General features: G+C 40.3%; 2 protein-coding genes across 4 annotated transcripts in view; one reads left to right on the top strand and one right to left on the bottom strand.

Moving 5' to 3' along the window:
* Positions 1 to 2314, bottom strand: part of CCDC9B (coiled-coil domain containing 9B) — a 60951-nt gene extending 58637 nt beyond the window's left edge. For both annotated transcript variants that reach the window (XM_087921812.1, XM_026710255.2), the window contains exon 1: positions 1762 to 2314. In XM_087921812.1, coding sequence (XP_087777938.1) covers positions 1762 to 1782 — 21 coding nt within the window. In that variant the 5' untranslated portion in view covers positions 1783 to 2314. The remainder of the gene's footprint in view (positions 1 to 1761) is intronic.
* Positions 2315 to 26060: 23746 nt separating this feature from the next.
* Positions 26061 to 27158, top strand: part of DISP2 (dispatched RND transporter family member 2) — a 34400-nt gene continuing 33302 nt past the window's right edge. The window contains exon 1 of one of the 2 annotated variants that reach the window (XM_087921811.1): positions 26061 to 26432. In XM_087921811.1, coding sequence (XP_087777937.1) covers positions 26338 to 26432 — 95 coding nt within the window. In that variant the 5' untranslated portion in view covers positions 26061 to 26337. The remainder of the gene's footprint in view (positions 26433 to 27158) is intronic. The other variant, XM_026704106.2, reaches the window with a different exon arrangement.

Genomic DNA, 27158 nt, shown 5'->3' with positions numbered 1-27158 from the left:
ACACTTCATATCACATACTCTTACTCATACACACACATACACAACGTATTTTTCCATTCATTGGTGAACTCAGATTTATATTTATCCCTTTTGCATTCCAAACTTTTTTATATCATGGTAATTTCTGAAGGGTCTTTTAGATATTGACTCCATTGCTCTTCGTATTGGTCAACTGAGGCTCTAACATATATATATATTTTAATAAGAGGGAGAAGATGTTGCCCAGCTTATGAGCCTTAATTGATACCACAGGCAACATTCCCTACTAATAGTGATGATGGTACTAGCTACTTTGGGTTTACTGTAGCCAGTATACTACAAGTGCAACTAAAAAGCAGATTTACCTCAAGGATCCTCACAGTTTTCTCCCCAAACTAGAATCTACAATCCAGAGGCTACCTTGCAAGCAAAGTACTATTCTCACATCTAACCAGCTAGGATATTGTACATATGTAATATAATGCCACATTTATAACTAGATGATTACCGTAACGCTGAACAGGAGTATTTCTAATCAGGAAAGAAGGATATATAGCATTGCAGCCTGAGATCGCATATCCTACCATTTATTTTTATTTTTATTTCCACTTGTGGCAATGAATGGAGATTTCACAGAGAGATAGCAGCAGCAGGAGCCAAAACAATGAGAACAAGGCCTCAAATGAAATGCCCCAGAATTTGAGGCCCTCTATTAAACCCAGCTACTTGTTGATTGGTGCACGCTGATCCAGCCACTGCCACACAGTCAGCATTTTTTTTTCTTTCTGGCTGTGTTGTTGCTGTGTTGCAGTCAGGGGATATTCTCGCTGCCAAGCTACTGGAAAGAACATTGGCTTGGTGGGCATTGGAAATGGAAGGTGACACACACACACACCCCTTTGCCCTCGCCAGCAGAAAGCCGTATGGTACAGTGATTCAGGCAGGGAGTTATAAATGGTCTAGCAGAACAAACGTGCAGTGGCTGTGAATGAGAAGGCTTGTTTGCTGGCTCATTGCGGCGGGGGGGGGGGACAAAAACCTAGAGGCCACTGGAAGATGAGGAGGGGGGAGAGAATCTATCAGTCAAGAGGTATCTTTCTTATTATCCCACAAACGTTGGAGGGGATGGGAAGGAAATCAAAACCAAGCAAGTAGGAAAGGAAAGTTTCACAGAAATTTCGCCCTATTCCCCTGACTCTATACTATCGAAAGTCGCTGATGGTTTTTTCAGATTGCTAGGATTTTCCCAGTGTGCTTCCCAAACCAGCTGCTTGTGATATGAGAGCGAAAGAGAAAGAGAGATGCTGTGGAGGGGGGTGGGGAAACCACTAGGGGATGGGAAGTGGCAGGATAGGGCCTCAGCCCAGCACTTCACAGGGTCAGGCAGCACACCACCAGTCTTTGCACAGATGGGTGCATCCTCTCCAGCCTCCTTAGGCTTTGGGTGGGAAGCGTCTTTTGTTACCCAGCATTCTGTTTTGCTTTGATTTTGGCTAAAAAAAAAAAATACATCTTCCCTCTCTTTGGGGAGGGACAGTAAGGAATCTAACTTGCCTGCCTGGAAGGAGAGTCCCATAACAATCTACCTTAAGAAAGCTACCTTTTTGCCCCTCCCCAGTCACCCAGCTAACAATCTGCTGGCTGAAAACAAAAGACCCTGAGACAACAATGCTATTTTTAAAAGAAAAAGCAAGAGGAAAAATATAGTCATTCCTTGGGCTTTTCCTAATGCAAGAATGGCTCCCCCACATCCCTCCCAGTTACAACAAAGGCGGCACTCACAGAATGGTGCATTTTGGACATCAGAGGTGAAGCTCGGCAGATTCCACAGCAGGGCTAAAAGAGGAGAGCCATCCGTCGGCCTTTCTCAGTACTGGCTGCACCGCATACAGGATCATGTTTTGATTACAAAAGCCCTGCCTGGGCTCCCAGCCAAAAGCACCGGCTGCCTCGTATACGAAAGCAGAGGCAGGCAATCAAAGCGCTTGTGTCCTCCTCTTCATCGCCTTTCAGTGAGAATGTACATACCCTTTGCTTCTCCTGCGATTACCTTTACAATTTTGGTTGTCAGAGTCCCCACATGGCGCATCCGACTAGCAGGAACTGGAAAGACTGGGAGGGTGACCTTGACCATCAAGAGCTAGACTCCACATTCTTGGCACTTATCTGCATCGTGGGCTAAACGTACAAATGATTGTAAGGTGAATGCTCACAACAGTTTGGAAGATTCTGTCAATCTGAGGTCTGGATTTTGTTGTTGTTCTTGTTGTTGTTCCTTGAAAAAAGTTTATGCCAGCAGAGATGGTGAGGTGCTGGAAGCCCGGAGAACAAAAACAGAATCCTACATTCAACCTACATTCAAAAAGGGGAAGGAGGAGGATCAGTGAAACAGCAGGCCAGCTAAAAGTCTATATTTGGCAAGGCACAGGAACAGATTGTCAAGGAGCATGTTTGCAAGCCTTTCATAAAGAATGCTATTATTATTATTATTAAGTCCCAGACTGGCTTTCAAGAGCATGTTGTGTCAGGCTAACCAGATTATTTTTTTTAATGACAGAAGGACTAACTAACTAAGTAGACCAAGGAACTGTTGCAGATGATATGCACATTGTTCTTATTGATGCATCTGACAGGTACTATGGGAAGATTTTTGGACAAAATAAATAACATTCAGCCAGATGAGCTTGCAACTGGTTGAGCAAGCACCTCCAAAAGGTTCTGCAAATTGGAGGGGTAGAAGTGTCCATCCTGGATGCAGGCAGGAACAGGTGCCTGAGGAGACTATCCAGAGAGCCAATGGTGGGTGTGGACTGGGGTTGCTGCTGCTAGCATGCACATTGGCTGTTTGGTAGTTAGCATCAGGATGTAGCAATAGAGATGGAGAAGGGTGAACTGGAGATAGTGTGGTAGGTAATATCTTTTAAGCAGTGAAGCCACTGGCTCGTGCAGTAGTAAAGTTTTTCAGATGAGAAGTATTTGGGATGATTTAATAAAATCCAGCCTGGAGGAGTAAAGACACATTCCATTTCATACAGTTGGTGAGCCTATGATTACCTCAACTTCCCTATATTTAAAAATCACAGAATCATACTAGACAGGTCAATTCACCTAACATAAGATGTCCTGTATTTAAAATAATGTATTATTCTGTCTCCCTGGTCCACTTTGGGAAGAAACTATTAGGAAGATTAATAACAAGTTGAAAAGGCACAAGTGTTGGTAAGGCTTTTCTTAGCCTGGTCTGCTTTCATAAGAGTTCAGCCTCTTTGCAGAGCAGATTCAGTGTGCGCAGGATACCTTCACTCAATTCAGATGGAATCTACATCTGTATGAAGGTCAGTTACATGCAAGAGTCATAAATAATATAGACATTTCCCTAGTTATTCCGATACTCAAAACCATGATGGTGAACCTATGGCATGCGTGCCAGAGGTGGCATGCAGAGCCCTCTCTCTGGGCACACTGCTGCACGTGTGGGAGTCATGAACACATGTGCAGGGAGCAGGGCACATGTGTGAAAGTTGTGCATGTACATGCGGGAGGTGGAGTGCATACACTGGGGTTGCAAGTGCATGCATGGAGGGGTCATGCACACATGCTGCATTTTGGGGGTGCACATGCACACATGCGCTTTGGGCACTTGGTGACGAAAAGGTCACTGCCCTAAGGGATCATATATGGTTATGATTCAGCCCAACAAGTGAACTTTTACAAATGGGCAGTGCTGAGCTTCAGGATTTAATGACTGTGGTCTAAACAACAGATCTCCTGATGTTTGGTCTGGCAACTGTGGCTGGCATCTTTAGAGGCACGTCAGTTTGCTATCCAGGTTATAAAGACAGGCGCCCAGTGAATCCCTGCTTAGTTGTCTATGGTTATAAAATCCTATGCCAGTATATTATTCTAGATATCTTCATTAATCAACTAAAAGCTTCATATATGAATTTTGCCCCTTTCTTTTTTTTTTAATTATGTTTCTCAAAGAGGCACTTGTTTCAAAACAGAATAGTGTGTTCATGGTATCAATTGTATTCTTCCCTGCTAAGTAATGTTATAAACATTATTCTTTGTATATATTCTTGTTTTTCTTTCTTTTTCTTTATACTTTTTCATACTTTTATCCCTATTCTCTTTTTACTCTTTACCTTTTGTCTTGAGTTGTTTGTTATGTGCATTCTTTGCAAACTGTGATACAACTATTTGAGTGTTACTTTTATATCTTTGTTTCTTATTTCTTTGTTCAGTCTGGTTCTTACGATATTGCACGGCAGACAAGAGTGCCACAAAGTCCCCCCAGGACACACGAGGAACCAGCCTTGCCCAATCTGTATTCCAGATGTGGGGAGACCTGATTGCTAGATCCTGCAGACAAGGACTGTACTGGCTGCAAATTAAAGGAGCAGTAACCCAACATGGCTGGAAGTCACTAGATTGGAGAAAGTTCGCTTAGTTTTACCCTTCTCAACCTTTATGTGGCATAGTGGTTAGAGTGCAGTACTGCAAGGTACTTCTGCAGCCAGCTGCCTACAATTTGACAGTTCAAATCCCACCAGGCTCAAGGTTGACTCAGCCTTCCATCCTTTCAAGATGGGTAAAATGAGGACCCAAATTGTTGAGGTCAATATGCTGACTCTATATCTTAGACCTGACTCTTAGACTTATATACCGTTTTATAGTGCTTAGAGAGGGCTGTAAAGCACTATAAAACAGTATATAAGTCTAAGTGCTATTGTTACTTATCACCTCCATCAGATTTTTCTTTTTATAGAGAAGATATGAGTCTTCATATTAGTTCCCAGTAGCAATATGCAAACAGAATGGGTTAGCCCAAAGGTGCTTTTTCCAGAGGCAACTGCACTTTCTGGTTTTTCTTTGAAGACGTTTCGCTTCTCATCCAAGAAGCTTCTTCAGAGAGCTGAATTGTCCTTTGGGACAATCATGACCTGAGTGTCTGAGAATCTCCATAGACTCCCCCTGCTTCATTCATCCACTAAAATTTATAACTCCAACTCAAATATATCACCAGGAACTTCTATGCTTAACAACTAATCTATCCCGAAGGGAATTGTTCTTATTTCTCAGGAGATTTCTTTCCATTTTTATGTTGCTTTCAGATGACCAGAACTGATTCTATGTACAGTCACACTGACTTTCATTTTATTATAGAATGACATTTTGTCATTTTCCAGTAATTATAAAAGGACCAGAGGATGGGAGCAGAAATTTTGGATTTCAACCCTGCCGAAGCAACCCGGTGTTCAAATTCAGACATCCTTAATACTCTCCTCCCCCTCCATCTAATGTACTGGCAGAAACAGGTGCAAGGAATCATTGTATTTATTCTTCAATCCTGCAAGGGACGGAGGAGCAAGCTCGTATTACATTTCACCCCGGGGCAAGTATTTGGATGGAAGTGTTGACTCTGACTTTCAGGCAACATTTTAAATGTTACTTCATGTTCCCAAATGTGTAGTCTCACTTGAGACCTACATGAGTACATTCTTTATAAAACTCTATTCTTTCCACTGCCTTATTTATTTCTTAGTTCAGTTTATTTATATATTTATCTGTTCACCCACTTGCCTGGTAGTTCCCTATAGTCATGGTGATGGTAGTGGTGATAGCATTCAGCAATAGCACATAGACTTATATACCACTTGCTTTAGAGCCCACTCTAAGCAGTTTACAGAATCAGCATATTGCCCCTAACAATCTGGGTCTTCATTTTACCCACCTCAAAAAGATGGAAGGCTGTGTCAACCTTGAACTGGTGAGATTCAAACTGCCGAACTGCTGGCAGCCGATAGTCAGCAGAATTTGCCTGCAATACTGCATTTTTACCAACTGCGTCACTACAACTCCTGGGGATGATGGTACATGCATCATTTTTAGGAAAATAAAAGGAGAATTTGGAAGCATTGCTACAATCTGAGTTCCTTTTGATACTTATTTGCTTGTTGCACTTACTTTCCCTCACATGGTCCAGATTGATATACAGCCATGAGCCACAATTAACATCTACTCTACCACGGTCTGTCTCGGAGCTCAATTGTCCCACAGTTCTTCCTGAAAGCATTTTAGCCCTTGGTAACCTGCATCGTAATACATGCATTGCATGCTGAGACCTAATTAATTAGACTCTAACTGATAATAAGGGGAAGAACTATATCAGTTTGTAATAAGGATAAAGAAAAACAAGAAGGTTAGGATGAAAGATAGTTCAAAGAAATATAGAATTAATTTGATGAAACTGTCAGGCAGATGGAAACTAAAAATAATCACATACACACACACACACATTCATAAAGGAAAGTAGAATTCCCCTTAAAATTAATATGAGGACTTTGAAACTTAATTATCAAATTATATCCCAACTGTACTATATTTAAAGCAGATCAAAATATGTTCACTAAACATATAAACTTAACATACGATATAAGATATAAAGATATTTTGAATGAGAAAGGGGAATTGAAAAGTAAACAGAACTGAATAGTCAAGGGATAGATTTAGCATGGTGGCCGCAGGTACAAATGCAATCAAGATATGAAAAAGATGCTAAATTATATGGTTTTTATAAAGAACCAACAGAATTGGACCAGATTCTAATAGGAATTGATGATAAATTAATACAAAAATGTATACATTCTAATTTATAGTATTAGAATGGAAGAAGAAGGAAACAATGATAGTATGGGCTAAAAATGTTGGTTATTCTATAGAATTGGATAAATGACAAACATTGTGGGATCAAAATTATAAATTAATAATTTCTGCTTAATGCAAAGAAAATTTATATAAAATGTTTTATAGATGGCACTTTCCACTAGCAAGATTAGCCAAGATGTTTAAAGATATGTCAGCAAAATGTTGGAAGTGTAATCAGACTCCAGTCTGGTACTACCACATGTGGTAGACATGCCCCAAAGCGAAAACATACTGGACAAAAATACATACTTGGGATAGAAAAAATGATAAAGGAACATATACATTTAAAAGCAGAAATATTTATGTTGGGTATCATACCAAAAATATAATAAAATGACTATGTATCTAATATTACATGGGTTAAGAACTGCTAGAATTGTATTTGAACAACACTGGAAAGGTGTGGAGATCCTTACAGAAGAGAAGATAAAAAAAATAGTAGAATGTGCAGAAATGGATAGATTATGGCTATTCTCCTTTTGTGCTGAAGTTTTATTCCTTGTAAGTTGTCAAATGTTTCCACTTACTCAATTCTAATTGCAAAAGAAAATGGGAATGATAAAGGGAGGGGAAAACCCTTAAATTGATCTTCTTGTAGCTGCTGCTTGTAGCTTGCCTGACTTTGCTTCATTTACAGTAGCTAAGCTGTAGTCAGCTTCTTCTGCCAATTCATCTGGTTGTAGTTAATTAGGATTCCAGTCCTACATACATTCTCCTGAGCAAGCTATAGTTCTAATTACCCTAGAGCGAAAATACCAACAACTAAGTGTATTCAGAAGAAGATCCAGAAAGTCTACTCCCAAACTTAAGAGCCTGGCTTTAATTATACACATTTCAAATGAAAGGTGGGAGAAATACATCCACCCATTTTAAAAAATGACATCACTTTATCATATAGAAAAGCAAATTATAGAAAGGGGAATAACAAATATTAAAGTCCATAGGCTACACTGTGTTTCAGAACAACATTGTTATTCTTTCGGGGTTGATTACTGTTTGCTTGTATTAAATGCAACGAAAGAGCTCTTGTGGCAAATCAGACATGGAGAATCCATCCTCAGAAACAAGATCAGGGCCAAACTCTAAAACCTCAGAAATAAAATCAGGTTCAATCCCTAACTTTGCATAATCCCATCAAACCCGAAGATGCTATTCCCGCCCTAAAACAAAGCTGTCAAACTAGAAAAGAAGCACAGGTAGTCCCCATTGATTGATTGCAGTCATTAAGTGAATCACCATGGTTATTATGCACAATACCACGTGACCACAACTTGTGACTTCCTGCCAGCTTCCCCGTTGACTTTGCTTGTCGGCTGTGAAAAGTCGCAAATACTGATTACCTGATCATTTGACTGTCGCAAATGTGCATCAGGTGCCAAGTGGCCGAATTGCAATCACATGACTGTGGAGATGCTATGACAGCCACAACTCCAGGGACTAATCATAAATCTCCTTTTTCAGTGCTGTTGTTACTTTTAATGTACATTGAAGAAGCAACTGGTAAAGGAGGACTACCTATGTCCCTCACAAGGACAAAATGAAGGAAAGACTATGAAGACTCAGCCTCTGCAGCCACCCAGAAGCAAAACAAACTATGGAAATTGCAACAATGTGCTAAGTGGAAAATCACAGATTTTCTTATTCTAGTTTAAGATTTTGTTCTAGTTTAGGTGCATTCTAGTCATGTATCTAATCTCCCGCCATTCGTTAACATGGTGATTTTCCAAACACTGCTCTCTCCTTTGAAAAGGTGTGAAATAAATATAATTTGACCCACCCTCTGTGGCCATAGAAACTGGAGCCTGAGAATTTCCCACTTCCGTAAATGTCCTTCCCCTTCTTTTGTTCTTGCTTCTCTTTCCTTTATGAACCAATGATTGTTGCTTGTAGTAAAGTGTGATCTTTTCTCTCAGTGTTGCACTCCATCTTTTGAATCTACAACAGGGGTGTCAAACTCAATTTCATTGAGGGACACATCAGGGTTGTGTTTGACCTCAGGCGGCCAGGGTGGGCATGGCCAGGGTCACTCCTGTCAGGGGCACCTGTGGCGGCCCGAGCACTCTGCCAGTGAAAACAGGCTCTCGAGCTCTCTTTTTGGCTGCCATGGCTGTTAAGTTCGGGAGATCGGTCCCGGGTAGATTGGGTCGCATAGAGAGGCGAGACTCAAAGTGCACATTCAGCTCTTTATTGAATATACAGTTCAGTTCAGGACCTCCGAGCTGCTTGGCTTTATTTAGCCAGCCGGCGGCTCGGCGGCCAATGGCAGCGCTTTGAATTTCCCACGAACGGCTCGGCCAACCGCAGTAGATTCTTAGTGCACCAATCACAGTAGTTTAGTTAGCCAATCAGATTGTGGTCCGCATGGACCAATCAGAACTCAGGATTTCGAGAATGTTAATATAAAACAATGCCCTCCTGCAATCCTCTGCCAGTGAACAGGGCTCTCAGGAGCCTGTTTTTGCTGGCAGAGCATTTGGGCCACTACAGGCGCCCCAACAGGAGTGACATTGAGCTGGCCACGCCCACCCTGGCCACATCCCTCCTGAGCTCCATTTTCATGGGCAGAGTTGCAGGAGGCCATGGCAGCTGAAAAGGAAGCTTGGGAGCCTGCTTTTGCTGGCAGAAGCACCACAGGCCGGTCCTTCACTGTTTCCAGGGTGGCCCTGTGGGCCAGATCTAAGTACCCCACAGGCCGGATCCGGTCCCTGGGCCTTGAGTTTGACACCCCAATCTACAACATAGCTTCAAAAACAAAGCCTTTTCTAATTCCTTTGTAAGTCTAGCAACAAAGTACCAACAGCATTTCCCTCTGGAAATGGTCTTTCACATGAGAAATTGTTAGCTGGACTTTCCCACCCAGGTAAATCTCCAGATGTATGGGAATTTTACCACAAAGGTTTGAGTTTATGAAAGCTGAAACTTCGGCAGGGGCATTAAACTGGAAAAGTTTGGGTTAAAGTGTACCGTAGCATTTTCTAATGCCATCGTGTCATTACCTGTCTCCTGCAGGTAAATGTGTTTCTACTATGTAATAAGACACTTCGAAGGCAGCCTGTTAGGGAAGTAAACTTCATCAAATCCCTCTCCTCTTGCAGTCCCTTATGCCCAGAGGTGGTATTCAGCAGGTTCTGACCAGTTCTGACCAGTTCTGGAGAACCGGTAGCAGAAATTTTGAGTAGTTTGGAGAACTGGTAGTGGAAATTTTGGAGAACTGCCAAATACCACCTCTGACCCCATCTATTTTCTACCTCCCGAGTCCCAGCTGATTGGCTGGGTCTTCTTTTGTTGCCTTGGAGAATGGAGCTGGAAAGCAGGTTAGTGGGGTGGGGAGGGAATGGGGATTTTGCAGTATCCTTCCCTTGCCACGCCCGCCAAGCCACGCCCACAGAACCGGTAGTAAAAAAATTTGAATCCCACCACTGCCTATGCCCTATTTAAAATCTGCTCCATAGATTTGAAAAACCCTTCAGACAAGCAGGAGAGTGGGAATACATGCCAGGCACAATAACCGCCTGGAATAATTGTATGGGCAATGCTGCACATCTCAGGATTTTTGTATGGCTTGTTCTTTGTAGCTTAAATCACTGGCCATGCATCACATCAGAAGCTCTGAAGGATACACACACACACTGCCGTTTTGTTATTTTATGGCACCAAGAGAAATGAACCTAATAGGCATTCAGTTCAGAGGTGGTATTCAGCAGGTTCTGACCAGTTCTGGAGAACCAGTAGCGGAAATTTTGAATAGTTTAGAATACTACCTCTGACTGGCCCCACCCCATCTATTCTCTGCCTCCTTCCCCTGGAGTGGGGTGGGAATGGAGATTTTACAGCATCCTTCCCCTGCCACGCCCACCAAGCCACGCCCACAGAACTGGTAGTAAAAAAATTGGAATCCCACCACTGATTCAGTTGTAAGAGATATAATTATGAAGTTCCAGAAGTCTAAGGACATGCTTGTTAACCTCCCCAGTTTTGAAGAAGCTGAAGAAGCTTCTTGGATGAGAAGCAAAACATCTTCAAAGCAAAACAGGAAGTTCAGTTGTCTCTTGGAAAAGCCCCTTTGGGACAACCATACAGTTTGGACCTGGATGACTGAGAATCTCCATAGACATTTAGCTCCCCAGTTTTGTTTTCCTTCATTTTTGCCTGGGACACATTAAGGGAGAGGTAGCCCAGCTCATATCCTGATTGATGATTTACTTTACTGCTTGATGGAAGGAAGATCCCAATAAACTCTCTTTCTCTTCAGTGACTGAACGTAACACTACTCTGGGAATAATTCCAAGCTGCATCTGATCTTCTCATTGTGGAGGCTCTAAGATGCCATAGAAAGCAGAGGACTGCAAGGGACTTAGGTTGATGGGTCTTCTCATTGGCCCATCCATTCATTCTTTATTGCATTTATATCCTGCCTTTTGTCTCAAAAATTCAAAATAATTTCCCTTCATTTTATCCTTATCAGGTACTTTGCACTGAAAAATATTTCTGGCCCAAAGTCATCCAGTGAACTCCATGGCCAAGTAGGGAACTGAATGTGGATCTTCCTTTGAGGCTCTTTGTAGATGCCTTATGTCTTCCTTCAAAAGATAGGCAAATATTCTAAAAGAGGGCTGATTTTATGTCTTTCTTTTTGGTGGAGAAAAACTTTTGGGTGAGGGCAAAATGTAGGGAGTGGCTCTTGAAGTCTGGACAGTTTTGTCTAGAACTGCAGATATTTTAATTTCGATGGAATCAAAAGCTGCAAACAGATCAAAAAGAACCAAAAAAAATCACATTTCCCTACCCTGGCTTGCTACAGGACAAAACCTAATGGCAAAACTCATCTCACTTGAACCTCAAAGCCAGTTTAGCACATCATAAAACTGCAACTGAACATATTTAGCTTTCATTTTGCTGAAATTTAACCACTTGAACAAATATATTTCACCGCTTACTCGTTTATTTACAAGATTAGATGTTATGACTGAAAAATAAATAACTAAAAGGTTCAAATTTAGGGGAAATCTTTCAGCAAATATAATTCATGACAAGATCTTGGCAAGACAGCTTCATTCTATATTATTCTTCAATAGGACATTTTAGCTCTCTAGCGTGGGTATCTTTTCTCTATTCCATGTAGGAACAGAGCTATTTCCTATGTTCTGAAATGACATATTACAGCCACAAGAGGGAACCCAATTGAAGGGAATTATAAATGGAACTTACATTTGGCTCCACCTCCTATTTATTAGAAAACAAACAACATGCTTGCATGTGCTTATCAGGTTTTTCAGTTCGGATTGTGCTTTCTGGCATAAAATTAAATGAATTTGCATTGTTCTGAATGTGTGTGTATGCCAGTGTGTTTGCACAATTCTTCCTATATTAAATTGCAGTTCAAGATGATTTTCTGCAAGCTTCATTTCTGTTCTGTATTTGAGATGAGAACCTGAAAGAAAAATAGCCTACTAGAGAGATCATGTTTTGTATGCAGACAATTCTATGTTTAATTTCTAGAATTTCTACTTTAAAGGATCAGGATGCAGAGGATGGTACCACAAGACCGGAGTCCACAGTTGAGAGTAGTGTTGGCTGTGGAATTCTGAGAGGTGAATTCCACCCATCTTAAAATGGTCAAAAATGGCCAATAAATGTACTCTATACACTGGTACGGGGTGATGTGAACAGAGAGGCTGGGTTCTCACTGCAAAATTATAAATATGATCCATTTGATTTTGACTGTGTGTTTGAGGGATCAGATTGGGAAGTGATTATCTGCCTCTCATTCAAGTCTGGCAGTTTTGAATCATATTCTCATTCTCTTATTAATTATAATAAATATAATTATTTGCCAGTCTTGCAGGTTTTTATCTGAAATTAGGGTTGGCATCATATGAATTTTTAAAAAATGTATCTTAGCTAGTATATTCATTTTTTTATTGAAATAAGTGTCATTTCACCAGGAAAGTTTTAAATATTTCTATCTTTCAAGGTCTTGTTTTACTTTTCCCCATACTTTTAGTTGTAATTGTCCTGAAATATAGATTTATTTCATCCTGTCAAGTGGAGTCCTAGGTGTTTCGCTGAGACTTTTATCTAATAGCCAGTCTGTTTGTTTGTTTTTTTGACACATAGCAAATACTTTTTATTATCCTTGTTTTATATCCAGAAAGACAGCCAAAGTCTTTAATTACTTGCATCAACTATCATATGGAGCTTTGTGATTACATAATGGTTAGTATTTGTTAATCTGCATAGCATTTCATCTTGTATTCTTCTATTTGAATTTTTATCCCATGTTTATCAATTTGGATCTTGTTTGCTTGGATTTCTAAAGCAATTACAAATAATAAAAGATAAAGTGGACTTTCTTGCCTTATAGCTTTACATGTTGGAAAGTTTGAAGAGTTCTATTTGTTGTGATATTTGCTTTTTGCTGATGATATACAGTGCCCAGCTAGGTTTTAATATAGTGTATTCTTATATGTTGAAGATTTTATGGATAGTCTTGATAATTATTTAATGTCATTACCAAAGCTTGTTGAAATCATATGATAATATGGGTTATATTCTCACTATACTATTAATTGCAATAAATCTATGTTATGCCTTTGGGAACTACTATAGCTATATATTATTGTAACATGTTAATATTTACAATTTCTCCAGAAATTGAGGCTGCAACTCCACCAATATGTATCATATTTGAATTAAAGATATCCATCATATACTGTATGACATTACATATGTCATAGGTTTGGATTTCTGCTGTAAGACCGATACCATTAAAATGAACATTACATTGATGTTAATGTATATCAATATATATTTTAAGAGGGTTCACAATATTATTTTCTATTAGATATTTTATGCCAATGGATAAATTAGTGAGGGATTTTTTTTAATGACAGGGTAAATCCCCTAGAATATCTTTGGCCAAGCAATGGTAGGGGCTTTAACCTACCAATTTTTTAGCTATAACACTGAGCCTTTATCCTCAGATCAATATTTTTTGGAATGAGATTTATAACACTTAATCCTCTGACCCATCTGGAAAGTCAGTGTTTTTGTTGAATGTACTCACATTGACAACATCTGCAAATTAAGAGGCCTGATATAGTAACTAACTAGCCATAAAAAGAAGGTGCAGATGAATCTTCTGCTTGGCAGAACTTTGTGGTAGAGTATTCCTGAAGTTTCTGGAGAACCAAATGCGGCAAGAAGGAAGTGGCAAGGGAAAGAGAATGAAGGGGAAGCCAATTGCCTATTGCCAGGTCATCAGAGACTGGCCAACAGCCAGTGTTTTGCTAAGTGAGTCACAAGTGAGGAATGAGTAACAAGCTACAAACCCAGAGCTTGCCAGCAGTGAGTGAGTAATGTGACTTTTATTAGATTGCACAGTTCTGGCATCCATCAAAGTCAGAGAGCTGAGAAATGACATAACTCTGGGCTGAGAAGCAGAGAAGAAGATTGTGAGTCTGTATCCATTGATCCCTTCCACTCACACATCTTTGGCAGTGGCTGCTTTTCACAAAGGCTGCCGCAGGCAGTAGATGAACTGACATCTCTTGACACTGACGGATGCTAAGCAGCCAGCCACATTTGGCTCCTTCCTTTTCTCCCATGAAGGAAAGTGCACTGCTGGCAATAACAGAAGCGGGAGGATGCCAAATCTGCAGGACTCATATTTTATGCTGTAATTAACAAGATGGTGCTGTTTATCACTTGTGGAAAAATTAAAAGCCATTACTGATATGGGAATCATTCCAGGATTTCTGGAACAAAGGGAATTTAGTTTTTTAAAAAGATGACAATTATATGGCAGCACCATCTTGGAGTTCTCCAAAGTTTGATAGATTATGGTGGTGGCACAGTGGTTAGAATGCAGTACTGCAGGCTAGTTTTGCTGACTGCCAGCTGCCTGCAATTTGGCAATTTGAATCTCACCAGGCTCCAGGTTGACTCAGCTTTCCATCCTTCCGAGGTCACTATAATGAGGACCCAGATTGTTGGGGGCAATATGTTGATTCAATAAATCACTTAGAGAGGGCTGTAAAGTACTGTAAAGCTGTATATAATTCTAAGTGCTATTGCTATTATCCTGTTAGTTACAAAAACCCCTTAGTAGTTTGAATCAGAGGTGATGGAAGAATGAAATGATCAAGAAGATATTTAATTCACCTTCAGCCTTCAATCCCCAGAAGAAATTAGTGAGAGACTGGAAAAGCAGGCAATATAAAGGGAAAAGAAGGAGCATGGAAGAAAGAAGTAAAAATGTGGAAAACAGGAAATTCTGAAGAAGAAAATAAGTGGGGCGGGGGTTGAAAAAAGGATATAGATTTAGAGCAGGGGTGTCAAACTCAAGGCCTGTGGGCCGTAACCAGCCTGTCGGGTGCTTAGTTCTGGCCCATGGGGCCAACCTGGAAACAGTGAAGGACTAACCCACAGTGCCTCTGCGGCCCTCCTGAGCTTCATTTTGCTGGCAGAAGGCTGCAGGAAGCTGTCATAGCCAAAAACAGAGCCTGGGAGCCATTTTTGCTGGCAGAGTGTTTGAGCCACCACAGGCACCCTCAATATGAATGACATCAAACTGGCCATGCCTACCCTACCCCCCACCCCTCAAGGTCAAACACAACCCTGATGCGGCCCTCAGTAAAATTGAGTTTGACATCCCTGATCTAGAGAACAAAACACACAAGTATAAAATAGGTGGTACCTGGCTCAATAGCAGTAATGTGAGAGGGAACTAGGATTCCTAGTGAACAACCGCTTAAGTATGAGCCAGCAATGTGCTGCAACTGCTAAAAATTCAATGCATCATAGGCTGCATCAACAGAGAGATAGAATCAAGGTCACATGAAGTGTTAGTACCATTTTATACTACTTTGGTAAGACTACAATTGGTTTTGGTCACCACGATATAGAAAAGATGTTGAGACTCTAGAAAGAGTGCAGAGAAGAGCAACAAAGATGATTAGGAGGCTGGAGGCTACAACATATGATGAACAGTTGCAGAACTGGGTAGTTCTAGTCTAAAGAAGAGAAGGACTAGGTGACATGATAGCAATCTTCCAATATTTCAGGTGCTATCACATAGAATAACGGGTCAGCCTATTCTCCAAAGCATCTGGAGGTAGGACAAGAAGTAATCAATAGAAACTTATCAAGGAGAGATTCCATCTAAAACTAAGGAGAAATTTCCTGATGAGAACTATTAATCAGTAGAATGGCTTGCTTCTAGATGTTGGAGTGCTCCACCACTGGAAGATTTTAAGAAGAGATTGGACAACCATTTGTCCAGAATGGTATAGGGTCTCCTGAAGGAGCAGGATATTGGACTAGAAGACTCCAAGATCCCTTCCAACTCTGTTATTCTGTATTCAGAAGCATGAAGATTATGGAACTCATTAAAGCAGAGAAGGAAGTACTCAGAATGTGGAAGAGAAAGGAAAAAAGAATGTGGAAAAGAAAGGAAGGAGAAAATGAGGAAATGTCCAAGAATCACTGAGTGTCTAAGTAACCTATGATCAAGAAATGGTTGAGAAATGTTTGAGAAAGTTCTTTGGGTTACATTTGATGTTCTGATGGCCAGGACAGAAATGGAACTATCAATGTTTCATTGTTATTGTGAAGGAAGTGCCTTGTTGGAAAAGAACTTCTGCTGCTATTATTTGCCCGCTTATTTAAGTGACTATGCGTGTTCGCATCTGGGGGGAAGGGGTGTTATGTCCCTGGAACTTGCCAAAGTCCCCACCCAGGTCCGTTCATGCTGCGGGGGCGTTTGCTGCCCCTCATTGGCTGGCCTCCCTCGACAGCCGGCTATAAAAGCCAGCTGCAGGGTCCGGCCAGCCGCTGATCGCTGGAAGCCTGCTCCAGGCAGGGCTAACACGTTCAGTCCTTTATTGTTCCAATAAAGTCTTGTTGCGCCAAGCCCTGGTCTAGCCTCTCATTGCTCAACTACAACAATTACTATCTCACTAGGCTGTAGGCAGATCTTGCATAGATGGAATACAAGGTATTTTGCCAAACTATCTAAGAGGTTTGGGCTGTAAGGAAAAACTAAACAGAACCAGATCTATTTAATGATATAATGGAAGACCCCTTGGAAACGCTACATCTATAGGCCTGACTAGGAGCTTTAAAATGTATCCTGGAAGAAGCAATAGCAATCCCTATCACTGTCAAGAAAACTACATGGACATATTTAGGAAGTCACCAAGACAAATAAAACATTCCCAAGTGGCCATTTTGATTGCAATTGCACAATCAGAATCCCAGCCCTTTTGTACGGCCATTGATATCACATACAGTTACAAAGGGATAGGGCTTCAATTGCATAACCATCCTCTTGCCTGCTTTTTCACACACACACACACACCACACCACACACCACACACACACACACACAAACACACCAGAGGTGGTATTTAGCAGGTTTTGACCAATTCTGGAGAACCAGTAGCGGAAATTTTAATTAGTTCAGAGAACCAGCAAATACCACCTCTGACTGACCCTGCCCCCATCTATTCTCTGCCTCCAAGTCCCAGCTGATTAGCTGGGTCTTCTTTTGTTGGCCTGCACAGGAGAACGGAGCTGGAAAGCAGGTTAGTGGGGTGAGGAGGGAATGGAGATTTTGCAGTATCCTTCCCCTGACACGCCCACCAAGCCATGCCCACCACGCCCACAGAAGCGGTAGTAAAAAAAAAATTGAATCCCACCACTGACACTGCATGCCAGCTTCAGCTCCCCAAAAAACGCTATGATATAAATCTAACAAACAATTAAATAAAATACATGTCAAAGTTTAAGAATATTCCAGAGAAATTTGAGCAGAAAAAGAGGCTCCTGTGAATGGCAATTTACCCATCAAATCCCAAAGTGCAGCATTGCCAAGTTCTGTGGATATGCAAAAGGGCTAAAAGGGAGCATTTTCAGCACAGAGAAATTATCGTACAACAGAAGAACAATGGCAATTAGAAAGAATGGCAGAGATCCGCCTTTGGAATTCATGGCTGCTAGAAGGTGGCTGGCAGGGATAAATACTCCCTGGGCAAGACACACTCATTTTCTGCTTGGATGCCTTATATAACAACCACTTGGTGCAGCTGCTTGGAACCACCTTTTTTTTTTTTTAATGGGAATGCTCAGTGGAGCATCTATTTTTGGAAAACTTTATGAATGATGCCTCAGGAACAAGAAGCATCCCGGAACAAGACAGGAATTTTTTTTCCCTCTTTTTGTTACCATGTATGGGTATGAGTTCCGTACAAGATATGTAATCAAGTATTTAATTTTTTTTATTCTAAAAATATAACAATAATGATAAACATCCATCAAAGCCCAGAGTCACCTTACAGGGGAGATGGGTGGCATAAAAATTAAATTAATAATAATACAGGCACGGTAAATCCGAAGCAGCAATAAAAAATGAATCAAGTAAGGTAGAATAAAGAGCAGGAAGTCATTTTTTATTGCTGCTTCTGATTCGCCTGCTTAGTGAATTCCACTCCTGAGTTTTTATATATTTTTATTTTTATTTGTTGATTTATTTTTGTCAATTGCTTACAAGATAATAGGTATAAGTAAAAACATAGTTATGAATACATGGACACATATAAGAAAAATTTTAAAAAAATAAAAGAAACAATAGGACAGGGACGGTAGGCACATTGGTGCGCTTATGCACGCCCCCTACAGACCTCTTAGGAAAGGGGTGAGGTCAATAGTAGACAGTCTAAGGTTAAAGTTTTTGGGGTTTGGGGAAGAAACCACAGAGTCAGGTAGAGTATTCCAGACATTGACCACTCTGTTGCTGAAGTCGTATTTCCTGCAATCAAATTTGGTGTGATAAACCTTGAGTTTGTATCTATTGTTTGCTCTTGTGTTGTTATGGTTGAAGCTGAAGTGTTCATTGACAGGTAGGACATTGCAATGTATGATTTTATGTCAGACTGAAGGCGGCGTAGTTCTAGGTTTTCTAGGCCTAGAATTTCGAGTCTGGTGGCATAAGGTATTCTGCAATGAGTAGAGGAGTGGAGAACTCTTCTTGTGAAATATTTCTGGATTTTCTCAACTGTGAAAATCTGGATTTTCTCAACTGTGTTAATATCAGATATGTAATGTGGGTTCCAGGCTGATGAGCTGTATTCGAATATTGGTCTAGCAAATGTTTGTATACTCTAGTTAGTAATGTAATATTACCAGAGAAAAAGCTACTTAAGATTAGGTTAACAATTCTTAACGCCTTTTTGGCTATGTAGTTACAGTGGGCTCTAGAACTTAGGTCATTTGAGATGAGTACTCCAAGATCCTTGACAGAGTTTGGATCATCAACAAGGTCTTGACTATTCAGCCTGTATTTTATTTTCTGATTTTTTTTGCCAATATGTAAGACAAAGCATTTATTTGTTGAGATTTGAAGTTGCCATTTGTTTGACCATTCTGATACATAGTCAAGGTCTTTTTGAAGTGTAGCAGTATTGTCTGTGGTGTCGAACAGCTTTACATCATCAGCAAAGAGAACGCAGTTGCTCTTGATATGATCACAGAGGTCATTTATGCAGAGTATGAAAAGAGTTGGTCCTAGAACACTGATTTGATTTTGAGCTGATAGGTACTCACTTATCTGTGCTGTATTTTTTTTCAAGAGAAATTAGGCTTGCTTGTATAGTTGTTTCAAAACATGTTGCTAAGCATTCTTCTATTGAGTGAATGAGTGATTCTATGCTTTCAACTCTGTTAGGTAGGGTACTCAGTTTGTTTAGCTTAGGAGAATATGATGGACATAGATAAAAGAATGTATCTGAATTTTTAACCATATCAGCTAGGCTTTTGTTTGCATTTAAGCAGGCAGGGTGGGCTAGATTATTGCATAGGCGGCATTTGGTGTAAATTTCGCTTTCATTGATGGTTTCAAGACATTTGAAACATGTACAGGAGTCTGGGAGGTCATTGGTAGAGATATTTTTCTTTTGTTTTGGTTTGCAGTTTTTGGCTGGCATGGTCAATGGCAATAGTACAGTAATCAATTACAATAGCTAGTTAATGTGATAGGTAGTTAGTTACTTAATGAATGTTGGTAATTAATAAATGTTAATTGATATGTTAGAGAACAAAAAAATCAATCAATCAATCAATTGGTTATTCAAATCACTCTAATCAAATAATTTTGCTAAGCAACACACAGCCTAATTTATTACAGTAATTACTAAACACACTGATCAATTAAATTCACTAAATCACTGATTTTACTAATCAGATATTCAGTAATTACACTATACGCACTAAACACTCAATCATACTAAGCAATAAAACAATAAATCAATTAATCATTTGATAAAAATTAATTATTTTAAAGAAATTGATTTTTTTGAGATAATGAAAGTAATGAAATAGTATGAAGTAGTATTAAGAGTTGGTAAGTAAAGGGTTATTACTTTCCTTTGTTTTGCTTAGCTGTTGCTGATGTCTGAGAATAGGTTTATAACCCTTGATAAACTGGCAGGAGGTCTCTTTTCCTGGGCTGTTTGAAAACAATCAATGAGCAAGGGTTTACACTCTCTTTCTTGTTTTGTAGATGGTGTTTTTGAGATAGTAAAGATGCAAAGATGTTGAAAGGGGGATCTCTGCAGAGGGGGGATCTCTGAAGGGGGGATCTTCTTCAGCAGAGATAAACAGAACAATTCACTGGGAGGCAACAGGAAACTTTTAGTTTTGTTTTCCCTTGATGAATGGGATTTCTGGCCCCCTCCTAGTTAATTTAAATACACTTTCAAAGTCTGTTGCTTTTAAGAGAAAGAAAAATAGTCTTGCACTGGCAATTTCAACAGTTTATATTTTTTCTATGTAGACTCAGATTTGTATTGAGCACTCGCTCCTGGATTCAATATGCTTCTGCTTCTATCACAGGAAATAAAATTGCTTCCAATCTTCACAGGAGTTCAGTTATAACAATACTTCCCTATTTATTGAAAGTCCAAAGTTACTGTCCTTTTAAAGAGGAAGTCTGGATTAGCAATTTGGTGAAGAGAGAAGAGGGAAGGAGGGAGACGCAGTCTGTTTCACACCCTGGCTGCAAATGTCTGAAGACCAACTCACAGCTCCCGGTGCTCATCGCCCTGCAAGGATGGGATGTATCTCACCATCTCACTGCCCTTCGAGGATGATCATTGAGCCCCCGGTACTGGCAAGCCCCACCGCCTTACCTTGTAGTAAGGGTGGTCACAGATCATTGAGTGCTTTTGAATAGAGCGCTCCCGAACTTAGTGCCCACTGAGGAATGAGTTCTTTACTGGCGTGCTGGTCAAGGATTCCATCACATGATGGAAACCACGGAGCCAGTCAAGTTCTCTCAGCTTCCCAGATTCACTGTGATGACCCAAGGCATGGCACAAAGGCAACATGGTCAGATAATCAGTAGGAGTCCCTTTATTAGCTCCAACTTTGCCCCCAATGTTCTGGTTGCCTTCTGGCTGGAGAAATACTGTCCCAGGAACAGCCTTTGGCTGCAGAGAATCAAGTCCAAAATGTAGTCAACAAAAACTGTAACTATAAGTCCAAACAAGGCAAAATAAGATAATTAGTTTGGCAGGGCAGGAAAAGGAATTCCAGGTATAAAGGCACGGTAATAACTCAACAGTGTTGGGAGGATGCCAGGAACGTAGGTAACCAAAGTACACACAAGATAAACTCAAGTTGGTTCCCAGCAGACGTCGCACTTAGCATGCATCTCTTTTAAACTCCCTTCCCAGCTGTGACTAATGAAGGGAATTGGAGCCCTTTCCTCCCCTGTAAGACACGCAACCCACGTTGCTCTCTTCCTCCCTGTGTGCCCTAGGATGAAGGGGGAAGGCTGGTTCTTCCTCTGAACTCCCTCTCCCTTGTTCTATTTCTCCCCTGATCTGCCCAGCCGGACTTTGCCCTTCCCCAGTTTCTTCCACAGCCAATGGAGCCACACTCCCTGTCATCTGTTCATCTTCCTCCTTGGCTTCAGACTCTGACAGGGGCATGACATTCTCTATCATTTTTCTCCCTTTCAGTACTTCGTGAAATATATACCCTGAACTTAAATAAAAAATAGGAAAAGGAAACACTTTCTTTTTAACAAAAAATCAGCATTGTAATCCCTTCACTTCAGCATATTATGCACCAGAGAGTAGTGTGTTTTCTATTCTACATAACAGCATAGGTTCAGGGGTGGGATACTACCAGTTCGCACCTATTCACTAGAATCGGTTGTTAACATTCTAAGCAGTTCAGAGAACCAGTTGTTAAAAGAAATTACTGGCCTAATCCTGTAAGGAAGGCAGGAAGGAAACATTCTGGTGTTGCTTACAGAAATTGCCTCTCCATTGACCCTTATTACATTCTTGGCAGGACTAGACTTCCTGTCTCAGGAACTTCTCTGGAGGTTTTTTTCCCCTCCTTTGCTGGTACTTTGCTTGTGTAGAATGACCATTCAGTTAGAGTGGCACTGAAAAAGGTGACGTATGACTATTTTTCACACTTACGACTGTTGCAGCATCCCCACAGTCATGAGAGGCCTGGCGAGGAGATGTGTGCCTCTATGTGAGTGTTATTGAGTTGGCCACGCCCAGCCAATAACATGACCACCAAGCCACATCCACCCAGTCGTATGACCACCAAACCACGCCCACCAATTAAGCCACACCCACAGAACCAGTTGTTAAAAAATTGAATCCCACCCCTGCATAGGTTAAAGAAATGTATCTTCATGTACTTTCCTGCAGAAATTGTTCCCTTCAGAAGTGCATTGGAATACAGTAAGCGGCTATATTGTGCAAGGTATGTTTGGAGCATATGCTGACATATGTTCCAAGTAGGATCTCTCTTTAATGGGCTTCCATCCATTGCATCTTATCCTGCCCTTAGGTGCTTTGGAGAATAAATCAATCCTAACATCTCTATAACTGCCCCTCAGGTACTGGAAGGCAGCTATCATTCCAGCCCTAATCCCTTTTGTTAGGCTACACATATCTAGTTCCCTTAATCCTTCATTATACTGTTTAATCTCCAGACCTCTTACCATCTTTATTGATCTTCTCTGCATTCTTTTTTGTATCATGGCGACCTGATCTGGATGCAGTACTTCAAACGTAGCCTCACTAATGCCATACAGAGGGGTACTAACACTTTTCACGATCTTGCTGCCATCCCCTTGTTAATGCAGCCTAGGACTGCATTGGCTTTTATGGCAGCTGCAGCACACTGCTGACTCATACTTAAGTGGTGATCCAGCATTAGATGGAGCAGCTCCATTTAATGCTGTGGGAGATCAGCGAGCCAAAGAAGAGGACAAACCCCATCCTAGTGTGCTTCAGTTGAGATAGCTGATATCCAATCTTTTATAAGATGGAGTGTAATGGGGCTTAATATGTAATAAGGTAAATAGGGACATAATAGAACAAGTGAATCTTTTCCTATTGATGATGTAATTTTTCCTTGATTCTACAGCCGACCTGATTGTTGGCTTGCGTATGAAGCTTTTAAAGAAGACTCCACAGCTAAGCAAACAGTACCTTCACTTCATTATTAAGGTTTTGGAGTGGACTATAACTTCCACATTATGGGTCTTGGAGGGGAATCAAATTGGCTTCATTTAAATCACTCAAGAATGTTCAATTCAAATTCTTAATTTCTACCCTATTTTTTCAAAATATTCATATTCTAGTATTTTAATTACATGTAGCATTTAATATATAATATTTAATACATAATGTAAAAATTAATAAATATAGATTTAATATATTTTGTTTAAACTGCTGTATTATTTGGGGGGGTATGAGTGAGTGCGTGAAATATACAGCAGTTCTGATTACTCTAAAATGTACTGCCATACATAATACTTTATATATCTTTAGCAAATATTATATGCTGTCTAACAATGTGTTCAATATATTTAATAACTTTCTCTAGTATAATATCCTTCATATATAGCTGGCTTCAATTCCTATATAACAGTAGTGCTGTCTGAGATGAAAGTTACTATTTATTACATCTAAATCAATAAAACGAGTTACTTATTCTCCCATACTGATTAGTGTGAAAATGCAAAAGACAACTTAGTACATAAACATCTAAATTTTACATAATTTGAGACTTAAAGTTAGATGTTGCAATAACACATCTTAAATAATACTCCAGAAATAATTAACCAAATTTAACAGGAATAACACATCTTAAATAATACTCCAGAAATAATTAACCAAATTTAACAGGACGACAGGTTTACATAGAAAGTAACACAATCTTTAATTGGGTGGAATGGTAACTGAAATAGTTTTTCTAGCTCTGGAGCAACAACAACTAGAACAATCCTCTTGAATGCATTGCATCTTTCCCACTTTCTACAGTTATATTGTATAATTACAGTTACATTGAATACCATCACAAAATATTAAGAACTTTCATTTCTCAGGAGTCAAAATGGCAACAATAAAAGCTAGAGTAAAAACAGTGATAGAAATATAAGACTGAGGGTTCATTATTATCCATCCAAAGCCCTAATGTAAAATTAATAATAAAAAGAAGTTGATTTCTGCATGAGATGAGCTTCTGCAGAAAGTTTGCCATAATTGAAACATTATCTCCAATAAGACTTTAACGTCTATCATGAGTTCCATATCATAGAGGATATACAAATCCACATGTTTCTGCCCTAAATGAATTTTTGTGAACACACTAAAACCAACTTCCCAATAAATATACATAAAAAGATTGCCCATATCACATTGTCTCTTGAGGATAAGACTTCCAATGCCTTTTTTATTTATTTGTAACATATCTTAAGAGAGACATTGTGATAGACTTTACACCAAACATATCTTCATTTTAATTAAAGATGACTGAAACAATGACATATATTGAAATTCCAGAATGCCCACCCAGCTAGATTGCATTTTTGGATTCGTTAGATCCCTGCTGAATTGTTTTGAGCTGAATTGCCTAAATTCCCAAATGAAGATCTAGTTTAGATTTTCATATCTATTCTTCATAATAAAGTCATCATGATTGATTGCGGACTTCAAAAATCTGCTGAGTGAAAAATACAGTGACATGTTTATAGAACTTTATGAAATCAATTGACTTCAGCTGAGTACTTAATTTTTGTAAGTTCTTTTGAAAGTTTCAGAAGAGAACAAATCACTTAACTTCAAACAAAAAAATCCATTATCTTTTTTGTTAGATGATTTATTTTTCTGCTGGAATACTAGTTAGCCATCTTGGATCCATCAACGATTATCTTTATAAACCAGCAAACCTGCCATGTAAAACCAGTAGGTTTATGACTTAAGCAAGTTAGAAAGATTCTTTTACTTGAATTCAATAGTTGGGACAAATTTTTCATTTGTATCTTGTAATTTGTGGAAAAGCTATCCTTTTCTGTACATCATACCAGGCTAGAGTCTTATGAACACTTACAGGGGAGGGAAAATTAGGTTCTGTTGAACTCATTGGGATTTGCATAGAAGGCAAACAAAGAGATGCTCTCAAATGACTTTACACTAAAGAAAAGTACAATGTGTCATCATAGAAGGGCTTCTTTTCTTTGCTGTCTTAAGACTTCATTTAGAAGGGGGGGGGGCTTACTTGAATTGGAGTGAGTTACTAAGTTTTTATAGCTCCAACAGTTTGAAAAATATTCCTCCATGAATTGTGGATTCTCAAGATATAAGGAACAAAGACATTGCTCTTGTCAATAGGAAATAGTGCCAAGGTCCCAAAGAATGTTATGCAGGTATGATTATGTCTATGGAGATTCTTAATCATCCAGGTCATGATTGTCCCAAAGGGGTTTATTTTTTCCTTTTTCAAGCAAGAAAACAAACAAAAGTCTGACTGCCTTTTGAGGGGGGGAAAAGCACCTTTGGGATGGCTACTATTATGATACAGAAATGATAAAATCAAAGTGAGTTTTGCTATTATTCTCAGAGGTATTTATATTATCCTCATGCATTGCAAGGACATGCTTATTTATTGTTTTTTCTTGGTAGAAAATTACTATTTTCTGCTTAGGCTTCAGATAGCTCTCATAATTTTATTTTGTTTCCTTTGTGTATATTAATCCTGCAATCTTTCCTGCAGTTCCAAAATACTCAACCAAATGAATCAAATCATTTTAGAGATTGAAATAAAAATGATATCACAATAATTGAAAATGGCAGGTAAGTATAACAATTGTGTAACAAGTACAGCCTTTAAGCTGGACTTGTTACACAGTTTACATGTCATGGAACACTGCTTGCTTTACAAAACAAGCTTGGATTACTTGGTTCCTTTCAAATGTTTTGGACTACAAACCCCCGCTACCCTAGTCAGTCCCGACAAGGTAATCTGAGGCCCATAGAAGACGTCCTTTAACACAAATAGGGCACTGGTGTGCAAGGAACCTCCTTTAGACCCACCAGCGGGGCCAGACTCGACCCGCTCTTTCTCTTGACAGCCGTCGGACCACGTGGCCGACTCGACCGGGTCTCCTCCTCGATCCGGTCGCCCAAGATTAGCGCACGCGCTGTGTCACTGGCGAGAGTCGCCGCTGCAGCTTTGGAACGAGCTTTCAGCACCGCGGAGCTGCGGACAGCGCCTTCGATCCGCCCTCGGCTGCAGCCCGCAAGACGCCGCAAGCGCCGAAAGGGTGTGTGAAGGGCCATGGAGGGCGCGGCTGGCTCCCAGGCGCTGGTCCAAGCGACTGCCAGCCAGAGGGCAGAGGCAAAGCTCCCAGAAAAAGGCTCCTGCTCCTCCAGGTATGGCTCCAGTACTGGGCATGGGCTTTGCCTGCTAGGCAATCGAGGAGGTGGTAGGTTTGCCCCCTCCATCTCCCTGGCGTCTGACTTTCCTTTCCAGGGTTTATCTTGCACTTCCTTGCTCTCCACTCCTTCCCTACATCTGTTCTGTCAATAGCATCCCCCAAGCGAGCCGTTCATCTCCCAGACAATAGAGGCATCTCCCTTGGGCGATGGAAAATGGTGGAGTGGGGTGGGGAGGGGAGGGAATCTGATTGTTTGTTTTCCCCAACAATCCAAGCATCCAACTGACACAGCTTTCCAGTCGTGGCACCCTCCCCTCCACCCACCCACACGCATACTTCACCTCACCAAACCACCCTTCCTTGAAAAGTTGCTATTGTAAGATGCAGAGTAGATGGGGAAAAGCAATAAAGAACATGTTGCCTTCTGCACAGCTGGGCAGTAAATGCCACTGAGAAGGCCCTAAGATTGAGGACAGATGATCCATGGCACGAGATTTCTTTCTTTTGCTCCACTCTGTGGGTGCGGAAGAATAGATAAGCTGCAGGAGGCTTTATCTAAAATGCATCCTATGTGCCTTTGGGGAGCCATATGCAAACTAGCCTCCTCTTGAGCCAGCTAATTCCTAAGTGTATTTTCATGCACTAGCAGATGAGTCCCTGTGCTTATTTAGCTACAGGGTGAAGCCTGCCTTCTTATATATCCTTGAGATACATCTGCCAT

The sequence above is a fragment of the Pseudonaja textilis genome, chromosome 1 (genome assembly GCF_049901715.1).
Source record: "Pseudonaja textilis isolate UNSWEBS1 chromosome 1, rPseTex1.2, whole genome shotgun sequence".
Lineage (NCBI taxonomy): Eukaryota > Metazoa > Chordata > Lepidosauria > Squamata > Elapidae > Pseudonaja > Pseudonaja textilis.
This window is presented reverse-complemented; position numbering and strand designations above follow the sequence as displayed.